The sequence below is a fragment of the Pygoscelis adeliae genome, unplaced genomic scaffold (assembly GCF_000699105.1).
Source record: "Pygoscelis adeliae isolate BGI_AS28 unplaced genomic scaffold, ASM69910v1 Scaffold386, whole genome shotgun sequence".
NCBI lineage: Eukaryota > Metazoa > Chordata > Aves > Sphenisciformes > Spheniscidae > Pygoscelis > Pygoscelis adeliae.
The window spans coordinates 1276401-1287729 of NW_008824940.1; the positions used below are offsets into that span (position 1 = coordinate 1276401).

General features: G+C 42.6%; 1 protein-coding gene across 1 annotated transcript; it reads right to left on the reverse strand.

Moving 5' to 3' along the window:
- Window positions 1-3313: 3313 nt before the first annotated feature.
- Window positions 3314-11291, reverse strand: RBBP7 (retinoblastoma binding protein 7). Its single transcript, XM_009325478.1, has 11 exons — window positions 11149-11291; window positions 8988-9130; window positions 8334-8507; window positions 7909-8024; window positions 7134-7294; window positions 6577-6703; window positions 6406-6483; window positions 5735-5811; window positions 5212-5269; window positions 4329-4439; window positions 3314-3503 (listed from the first exon to the last, which is right to left on the reverse strand). The coding sequence occupies exons 1-11, from the start codon at window positions 11205-11207 to the stop codon at window positions 3435-3437; spliced, it is 1173 nt and encodes a 390-aa protein (XP_009323753.1). The 5' UTR covers window positions 11208-11291; the 3' UTR covers window positions 3314-3434.
- Window positions 11292-11329: the final 38 nt, after the last annotated feature.

Consider the following 11329-nt stretch of genomic DNA (forward strand, 5'->3'; position numbering starts at 1 on the left):
CCGTATCTGTCAGTCAAACCAAAACCACACTTAGAGAACGCATTCATCTCCACTTCCCAGATGTGGCATTTTAGTGTTTTTACACGTACGAGCACCAGCTAGACCGAAGCATGGTTAATTGGGCAGCGGCCTAGCTGTCCTTCAGCAGCTTTGACCTTTCGTGCTGTTCCGCACATCCTCTCCAGCTGCTGCTGCCTGCCTGCTAAACGCTGACAGCATCTCGGCCTTCCGCAGCAATATTCAGCTACTGCATCGCTTTTAGAGGAACCGTTCTGGAAAAAGGTGTGGAAGGAGACATGTCTATGCATGATGACCCAGTGCCTACAGCGCGGGGGGGGTGTCCTGCTAACAGCAGGCAGGGGATTAAAAACAAGCAACGTAAGAAGAGCAACAAGAACAGCGCTGCAATTAGTAGTTCGCCCCTCCTTCCCGCTCTGTCTAGTTAGTGAGGCAGTAAGAAGACTTAAGCATTAACAACCCAACCACAATGGACGCAGAAAGCTGAAATCACTAATTACAGGAATGAACTAACTACGCTGGACATGCTGGTGCAAAGCAGCCAGTAGCTCTCCTTGAAGTAAGCGCTGAAGAGCGCCAGCCGCTGGAGGGGTCATGTAACAGGCCACAGCCCCACCTGTGCCAGGAAGAGCCACCACCGTGCCCTCTGGGAAGCGCTTTTGCAGTAGCAATCAGTCAGGCCATTGACCTCTTCATTTCCTATTCAAGAGTTGTGTATCTCAAAATGAATGTCAAAAGGAAGTATGACCTGGCCAAAAACTGTCCCCAAGTTCAGTATGTTTAATGCTTATCATTTGCTGCCACTTGCAAATTAAATTAGCATCCAGAGCATCTAGAGTTCCCCTTAGATATCACTGTGGAGCCCTTCCTGTGAGGCAAGGAAGAGAAAACTGCTGCCCTGCTTACACGTACCAGGACTCGGTCAACAGATGTTGACTCTTTTAGCTGAATGACCCTTAGCCAAACAGTAAACAGGAAAGTTGTTAGCAATGCCTTCGCTCCACAGCTTCGTCGCCATTCCCTCACAGCGCCAGCGCAGGGATAGTCTGCTGTAGACGTCGACCAGAGGGGGCATGCTGGAGGGAAGCCGGTCCTCTCAGTGACATACAGGTGAGCACCTTCCTGAGGAACAAAACGCTGAACCAGAGTCAAGTTCCAGCTAACAACTGCCACCCGTGTCCTGGAAAGGGCTGCCTTTGGCTGAACGTTGATCGATAGTACGGTACTAGTACATGGTACTGGTCTCGTGAAGGTGAACCAGCTCCCTCGTCTAAACCATCTTTCCTTTGTTCCCACCCCGCTCCCAAGTACCAGCGCTTTTAAGAATGGGATGTAACATTACGCAGGTCTGCTAGACCCAGGGAGTGTCCAGCCTACCAAATTCCCGCACAGAACACGGAAGGAGCTAAATCAAAACTCTTATTCATTCCACTCTCACCCCTAAAAAACGGAAGTATGTACCTCAAATAGCAGCTTTCCATTCGTGAATGGTGGAGTGGTGGGCTGAGCCTGGCCAGCAGCTGAACACTCGACACAGCTGCTCGCTCACACCTCCCCACAGCAAGACAGGGGAGAGAGTAGGAAGAAAATCTCAGGGGTAGAGATGAAAGACAGTGGAATAGGTGGGTGAGAGAAGGGGGGGGAAAGACACCCCCCCAGAAAAAGTGAAATCACTTGCCACCTCCCAGCTGCAGGCAGATCCCCCGCCAGCCTCCAAGCAACGGCCACCATGAAAGGCCCCCTTCTTCTTCCTCTACCTCTTTTTTCATTGCTGAGCGTGACATACGGTAAGGGATATTCCCCTTTGGCCAATTCGGGTCAGCTGCCCTGGCTGCACCCCCTCCCCACCTCGTGCCCGCCCCCAGCCGACATGGCGTGCAAGCACTGCCCAGCAATAGCCAAAACACGGGTGCATTATCAACACCCTTCTAGCCATAAACCCGAAACCCAGCACCGTACCCGCTTCTTGAAGTGAAGTCCATCCCAGCCAGGCCCAGTACAGGTATGTTAAGACACGCAGCTTGAGCCCAGCAGCCTACTAACTTGTCAGAATTCAAGTAAAGACAAGAGCAAGATATGCATCACGGGAAGTGACATTTTCAACATTAAAAAAAAAAAAAAAAAAAAAATCACATTTTCAGTATCAGTCACCAAAGTGGTCTATTTTTTTCAGTTTGAGCAGAAAGATCAGGACAGCCCGCAATTCATTTAATTGAGGCCTGTCTTAAGTAACAAAAACCTTTAATTTAAACTCAAGTTAGACATCAACTTAGATTTGTCTGACCGGCAGCTCCCACAGTGATCCATAACTTGGCTGAAGAACCACGATAAATAAGGAGATACTTTACTTCTACATGGTCCCAATTCTCCAGCTTCCCAGTCAGCCAGAAGTTTAGAAGCAAACTGTGGTTTTGTCTTCTATTTGTTCAGCTGTTAATGTATTTTAGACACCTGCCCGATTGCCTCACAGCATTTTAATCCAAAAAAGCTACCGGAGGGCTCTAGCTAAAGGCAGGCGATACCAGTTCACCGAGATGGCATTGCCATCCTGGCACCCAAGACAAGAAAACGTTGAAGGACAGCGTTTCCACCGCCACTCCAAAAAAAAAAAAAACAAACCAAACAAACCAAAACCCAAAAAACCCTCCCAAACCCAAAACCCAACTCAACCGTTACTGGACTCTGCTCAGGATTTGTACCTGAACTTTACAGGACTCTGACTGGTCACCCCCACGTACTCCCCAAACCTCCTTCTACACCCATGCTCCTTGTCAAGGATCCGAGGCATCCATTCCAAGTTTTTCGCATCAAGACAACTCTCATCTCCCCAGACCTTTAACCGCGGGGCAAGTTATAAACTAAGAAGTACGTATCTTTATTACCATGCAGAAATTAAATAATATTCAGGCAAGAAGGCATTCACCTTATGTCAACGGACACTAAACACAGCAAACGTTTTATTTAATAAATTTTATTTATGCAAAGCCAATCCAAAAGTGTCGTGTGAAAGTGAAAAGCTCTTTTTACATATTAATAAAAACTTTTTTTTTTTTTTGGCGCACTTTCTGTGTGGGAAGAGTGAGGATTTGACTGTTTTATTTACAGGAACCCACTAAGTTTGTTTAAAAATATAGACATAGGTATTAAGTCATTCTTCTTTTCCCTAAAAGCTAATGGCTGTACAGTATACAATGGCTCACAGTGCCCAAATAACCAAGGGTAGCCCATGACAACTTGACTACACAAGCTTTTCGTGCCCGATTAAGAATATTCTCGTTTTGATGCAATGCTTCTGCCCAGTCCTTGTTTTTTGGGGTTTTGTTTCTTTTAGGGGCTTTTTTTTTTTTTCTTTTAACATACACAGTAGTCCAATTATATTACTACATCACACCCGGTATTTCCTTAAGGAAGGACAGTTATGTTCCTTGACCCTCCAGTTCGGCTGCTGCTATATCGGGTTCTTCATCATTGTAAATGTTTTCTGCCTAAAGACACAAAGTATTACGTTACAAGTGGTAGACACAGCTGTTCTTAAAGTCTTCGACGCTTGATATAGAAAAAACATGACAATACCAAGGCGGCACAGACATCGCCCCCTCCTTAAAGGGACCTTCTCCCTGCCTTTTCTTAAAGGGCAGCCAAATTTAGGAACGTGCACGCAGTGGCTAGACGTCAGCAGGTCTCTTCCCGCGTTGTTTTATTTCAGCAGCATAAGCATTAGCCACCTAACCATCAGCCTGACCACGTACATTTTATTTGGACTGATTTCAACCTCAGTCTGAACACACAAACAAGTTAAAGAACGGGTATAAAAACCCGAGAGCCTGACCTGTGATGCACATTTAAGTCTGTTACACTTTTTTAACTTGAATTATTGCCAAGTGACTTTATTCCACATTTATAAGACAACTGATCAAATTCCTGTAATGTAAAATAACACGAACTAACTGGAGAGGTAAAAGGCATCTTGCTTCACAGTCGAAGGGGTGTCGTGTCAGGGGGGGGGGGGGGGGGGGGGGGAGGGCAGGGGGAAAAGTCAGTCTTGGCTACTATTGGATGTAAGGTCGCAACTGCCACATTTATTCTTAATATTAACTAGTACCTAAGACTTGAGTCAAGAATTAACTAGCAGTTGCATTTATTCAGGTTGTTTTAGTCTTTGTTTTCTTTTGGAAGTCTTACTCTCCAAGCAAAGAGCGTTAAGAAGCGCAGGGGACAGACCACTTTCAGTCACTGAAGAAGAACAAGCCATTTCGGTTTCGTTTATGCAACAAGCTTCAGAGCAACTCAAGAGCCGTTGTGACACTCACCATTTGCCATATCTGCATTATGTTGTCCTCCGATACAGAACAGATTACCCACGGCTCATTAGGATTCCAACTGAAGTCTGAAATTTTGGCAGTGTGTCCTCCATGAATAAACTGTTAAAAAACCCACAAGCTTCAGTAAGCCATTTCATCTCTAGAGAGAAATCTGTTAAAACCCAAGATTCAGAAGTTAAATTCACCACGCTGATGACTACACAAAGAAGAAAAAACTTGCTACTGGAGATTCACAATACAGACGTAAAGAAGGCGTGTGCGAAACAGCGCATTCCACCCATTGCTTACGGACACAGATGCAACCGCAGAGACAGCATTCAAGCCGACAGTTCGGACTATTACAGCAACGACTGACTGACATCCTCAGCATGGTGCTACTCCACACAGGGTTGGGCTGGGAAACCCAGCCGTATTTTATATCCATGACCTCGTTTGATTATATGAGCACTTACACAGTTACACAGGAAATGGGGAAACCAAACTATAAGCATTTTTGTCTGTTTGTTTCCTAAGGAAGCAAACCAAAACATAAGCCTTTGTACTTTCCCCATCAGTAAAGTTAGCTATACGGGACCTACTTGGTCTAATGCGAGATGAACTATTTGAGGCCTTAGCTTTACACGCGTTTAGTTACAGAAGAATACCAACAAGCACATGGCCGAACTGTAAAATAAAGATGTGTAAATCATGTCCAGGGCAGCTTTGAAAAAAATCACTACCTTCAGAATTGAGCAGAGGAAGCCTACTGCAATGGATTGGAAACCGGGGCGGTGAAAAGACTTATGAACTGCTGCCATTTTAGTAGCGCAGTCATTAGGCGTCATACTGCCATACAGCATGTCAGCAGACTGAAACCTGAACAAAAGCGTACCAGCAGCTCAGGAGGCCCATCTTCTGCATCCTCCGCAGACTGCTCTTCTCCAATTTTACTGTAAGAGAGTAGTTTATACTTTTTATTAATCGTGAAAATTGCACCCTGTATCACCTTAACTTCACAGTTCCTAGCCTTTGTTTCCAGTATTTGCTTTTGCTATCGGTTTTTCTCACTGTCAAGTGACTATAAGCCTCAGGTATAAAACATCAACCGTTTGGCGTTATCATTACTGAAACAGAATCTAACTTGTGAAGCACATGGAGGCAGAAATCACTTATTACTAAAGACAACAGAAAACAATTCTATCAGCAAGAAATCCTCACAGAGAAGTAACATTAGAAGTACTGTGCTGCTTCTACTGTGTACCCGAAGGACCAGGTCCAAGTTCAGCAAGCAAGGAAGGCTGGAGAACAGCACAAATCGAGTCTACCAAATGAAGTAGGTCTGTGGCCTTTTTTTTTTTTTTTTTTTTCTTTTTTACCATCTGTTCATATATTAAAAGAAAGGAATTGCTCTTCACCTTAGATCCCACACATTAAGCCGACGATCAGTACCGCTTGAAGCAAGAATTGTTTCATTATGAGGAGACCAGTGAACCTATTGAAAGAAAACAACTTGACTGGAGCAGTTACTGATTTCCAAAGCGTATCCTGAATAACCATCGCTGGCACCTGGCCATTAGTGTTCAACAACTATACTCAATAGATCAGTTTCTTCCAGCACAAAGGATATCCTATAGCTCGAAGAGAGTTCTTTAAAGTCTTAAGATTTCTCAAATTGAACAGCCAACATTATTTCACTGTTACAGACTTACCGCATCATGAAATGTAATTGTCTAAAATTCACTGTTACTTGCACCTATTAAATAGGCAGAGTTCACAATATCAGATTTGAACCCAGGTCCTCTCTACGGCAGGATGTTTTAGAGAAACCTTCTACCTGTACTGAAGGTACTTGCAAACTCCCAGTATCTGTTTAGCAGTAAGTTGCTGACTACTTGCTTCAGAGTCAAGTGGGGAAAGGCAGAAAGAAACAACGTGGTACTGGCTGTATTTGTTGAACCAAAATTCACTATTTCATGTTTAACAGACTTATTTATTGTGGTTGGTCACCATATGAAAATCTGCACGTTCTTGTCCAAGTCAGTACTCTTCTAGTTTTTTCTACAGCTTGTGAGAAAAGTTTACCCACCTGAAAAATTTCATCTTTATGAGACTCAAAAGAATGGAGTTTCAATTTTAAGTTTCGAAGATCCCATAGAGCCACCGTCTGGGAGAAGTAACAAAAAATTGTTTTTACTACAATGGCTATAGAACTATCATCTAGAATACTTATGAATTTAAAGTATACACAAGTAAAAACCTTGTCAGCTGAACCAGTTGCTAGAATGAACTCGCTGTAAGGATTGAAGGACAGACAGTTGACCTCGGCTGTATGAGCATCTACAGAATGACTTGGCTTGGACGTGGTATTAGATCTTGTGTCCCAACTGTTGCAATGAAGGGTTTGGGGGAGGGTGAGGGGCAGGGAGGAGAAAGCGAGAGTGAACAAACGTAAGTTTTCACAGGAGGTTCTTTTTCACTACACTACACATTAGTTTAAGAGACTACATTATTACTAAACCTGAGTCTGAAGCTACAGTTTTTATTCCATAATCTTTCAGTATTTTGTGTCTGTTGTACGTGAGCAGTTCGCACCAGGAAGCTGACATACATACTAATTACATCTTATTTTCAAATGATGTGAACACATTAAATGACACGCAGATTTCGGTGATTCTGCGGCATTACTATAGTTGATTGCACTGAAGAGCTACATGAGATCATTCCAGAACTCAGATATTTTATCCAAGTGCTCTGGACTGGTCCACTGACAGCACACAGCAGGCACTATCCAGAAACCGCTTAACCCCAACTTACATCATAAGCTTCTGATCATCCGCCACGGATCCAAACAGCGATTCATGGAGCAGATGCCATGCCACGTCTTCTACTACTGCGGAGTGCCCAGTAAAGATTGCTTTCGCATCAACAATTTTGCCTTCTTTTGGTCCAGCACTTATATCCCATAAACACACAGTCTGTAAAGAAGAGTCATATTCTATTGTTACGCTGACTCTGACTGTATTATCTTTCAAATAAATAAGTAAATAGTCACGTTCTACATATAAACAGAGAGATGACGCTCCTGAAACGGTTCTTCGTTTTTGGAAAAGAACACTTAATAAGTGAGCCGTAAGTGAGAAGTGAGCTAAGTTATCAACCCGTTTTCTGCAAATTCAAGGCCCAAGGATTATTTATAAGGTCACAAAAGCACTTTACACTTTCAAAGCCCACAAAGAAATTTATAAGCTATTAGTTCAATTGATCTTTGAGAGTGCTTACTAATCTATGGTCTCAGACCCAAGCCAGTTTAAAAGGTTGTTATACAACAATTTCTTCCAGCAGACAACTATAAAAACATTCTGTTCTTACTTCATCAAGAACGTTACAAAGAACTCGTTGTTGATTACAGCCTGAAGTCAACTGACAGCCTTTAGAAATATAATTACAATATGTGAGAGCTTCCCCACATAACAATATACAGCTACACTAACCCAGTTTTTCTCTAATTATCTATTACAGCATAAATTAGGAGGGGTGGTTTGTTTGTTTGGTTTTTTTTTTTAAATAGGGGAAAATATGTGGTTTTTACATGATCATCTGATGCACTGAGAAGATGTCCACTCAAATTTGAGTTCCATGATAAGCCATAGCCTTCCTTCTGGTGCCCTCTTAATCTAAGGTCAGGATTACACTCTCCACTTGGGTCTGAAAGAGAGGAAATTCCTTCCATTTAGCTTCACCTTGCACATCAATCCGTAAGAACATATTATTGCCTAACAACTTTGTTTCCGTTGCAATAATCATATTTTATACATCTGCCTCTTAGGAGAGTGCTGCTTCTATCAAGATTCTCTTACAATATTGAGCATAACCAGGCAGCTAAAGTCACAGAAGATATGGGTCGTCTTATTCGGATTCCAGAGCCCATCACCTCCCCTCCCAATTACAGTTAAATACAAGTGTACCCCTCAATGACAAGAGACATTTTGCTTAACTTCAAGGAGTCTGACCCACCTGGCTTTGAAGGATGTTTGGTGTAGTCAAATACCAACACATCAGCAGACGGTGTTTTTGTAGCAATGATGCAGGGATTCTGCGGCATGTAACGAGCACGGTTTACTTCACCTTCATGGTTAATTTTAATCTCCGTTTCGATTTTGCCAGTCACAGATCCAAAGCCACCAAACTCTACGTTTGCCAGAAAAAGGTCAGCTTATCACATCAACTATTTTCAACGGGTGAAACAGCATTTCCTACCATCTCCCCCACCCCAAGAAACAGTGGTAAGCATCTTATCATAATACAGTATAGCCTACGAAGGACTAGCACCAGGTGACACAACAGCGTTAACACTTTAGATACTTTGAATCCTCTATGATACAAACTCCTTCAGAGCTTTAGTCTCTATTTGAGGTAGATGTGTATCAGTTTTCACCACAACTGACAGAGCTGGTAGAAATGCTAGTAGGGATTGTATGTCATAATGTTACCTAAGTGCTTCTGAAATAAGAAATTTCCTCTTTTTAGTCACAATTAATGAACTAGAATTAGTGTGAACTGGTAAGTATACGTCAGCTTTAGTATTTAACAGAAAGTTAGAATATCAGTAGACAGAACACTTAGTAATGCTACTGCTAAAGCATAATCTAAGAATGCATGCATGCCCACCTCCTTTCTCACTGTCATATTGCGAAGTATCAAACTGATCATCGTTGGGAATCTGGACTCTTGCAACAACCAGGTGGTTCTGTTCATCGGACGTGTGAGTTCCCAAAACCAGCCAGTGGAGAGCATAATCCTTTCCTTCTGGCCTGTTTAGAATAATAAACGCGTGGAATAAAATCACGTGCTCAGTTCCAGAAGTTTGATAGTGTTGTGGTTTGTTGCCGAAACCAGGACAGATAGCATAGCTAGCATCAATAACACTCAAGATCCAAACTTCTTCAGGGAGCTAGAAGAGAGACTCGTGTAAGAGACCCTTTCCTTTGTCACAAGAGACTTGTGCAATAAAGTGAACCAGCCTCTGACATAAGCAAGCCAAAGATACAACCAGCAAGGCTAGCGTGACAATACACATCAGTAACCATTGCCACTATGGCTTGAAAGGGACAACTACAGTTTGCACAGTAGTTAAAGGTGACGCTAATACCTACTTCTGTCTTTAATTCCCCTAGCAGTCGCACAGTATTGGTTTAGAAAACAATCAACAATACTTTCTATAAAACACAAATACTGAGGACAAGTGGCAACCTATTTCAGTTGCCTCTCTCAGCAGCTTTTACCAGTTATTATTTTATTTCAGAAGCTCGTTTTTAAACACTGCACAAATCCTAGCTAACTAGAATCAAATTTCTCTTCTGGTGGTTAAACGCAACATTTAGTAATAAGTGAAAGGCTGGATGGACAGTGCCATTTATCTCTGAAAGGAAAAACTTGAACTGTCAAAACCAAGCAACTTCTGCATTCCTGAAAGCAACAAAACTAATTACGCTCTCTGAATCCAAGCAAACAGGAATCATTTGGGCAATCATAAACCACCGTAGGTATTACTACACCACTTCCAAGGCATTATCATACATTTTGAGGGGGAAAGAAAAATATGAAACGAAACAAAAACCACACAATGCACACGCACTTACTTGCATCAGGAACAGGTGTCCCATCATGTCAGGTGCCATACAAAGAGACAGTCCTTGCCTTAAATGGCTTACATATTTTGACACTGGATAATTGGAAATACCAGGTTTTAAACTGAATATTAAGTCAATCTGCAAAATACGAGGCAAGCAGAAGTGTTCCTCATAAGGGCTCCACACCCTCAAATCCCCGCTTCATTTTCTCCATGCCATGACTAGTTAGCTCACATCTCTCAACATCTTCCCCAAACATTCCGGTATAGAAAATTAAGTGATCATCTAACCACCAAGCAAAACAGCACACAGGTAAGGTGGAATCTTAAAGAGGAAAGAGACCATCCTCTGATTATTGTGTGAACTTTACACATAAGATATCTTAAAACCTAGCTGTTTTACAGTTTACAACAACGTGACGGACCCGGTCCTTGTCCAATGGAGCCCTGAGTGATTACTGCGACAATTTAAGTTCTATAGTAGCTGGCACATGAACAGAATCTATCCCCATCTTCAACATTTTTTAAGAAATTAACCAATGAGCCCACAATTTTCAGGGGGAGGTGGAAGAATGGGAAAATTAAAATATGCAAAGTTAACAGTGAGCCAGGGACAGAACCAGGACGTGAAGCACCAGTCTTAGAAAAATATCCTCTTAAATAAGTCCAGACTTAAAACAAAACAAAACAAAAAATCAGAGATAGATACTGTAGCTTCTACAGAATAGTAATCTGTAGTGCACATGAAGAAAAACAGTCTTCAAGAAAAAGCTAATTTAGTACATAGATTTCTCTGATCAGAATTAACTATAGAAGAGTGTTAGGTCTCATATATCAATAAATTGAGAAAGATTTCTCTCCTCACATCTCACGACAGGTACTGCTAGACTAAGCTAGAGTTCTGTAAAGTATCAGCTTGTGACTTTTTTTCCTCAAAGCTTCTGCATACCCAAAGGATTTTTAAAGCTGTAAGCAAAGTAAAGCGTTACAAGCTCACAAAGAGGAGTCTAACCCAAATTATTCTTGTCTTGCGTGGTTTTTATCCTAAAGTTACTTAGCAGACATGGTTAACAGGGACAGAAAGAGCAGTGGAACAAGCAATTGCACACACCCTCAGCTCCCGCTTTGCAAACTAAGCAAATCAGCAGCTGAGCCCTGTGCCTCCCTGGCACCTTCCAGGCCTCTCTTCCCTTCTCTCACCTGGTCACATCAGGCAACCACTGCACGGTGAGGCTGGGCCACTCCAGAGCATGTGTCATCACCAGGTCATACAGGAAGGGGGTGTTTTTCTTCCAGATCTTGTACTCCTCGCTGATGACACGCTCCTCCACCGTGTCCTCCAGTACTGCGGGAAGGGAGAGAGATGAACCAGGGGCTGGGC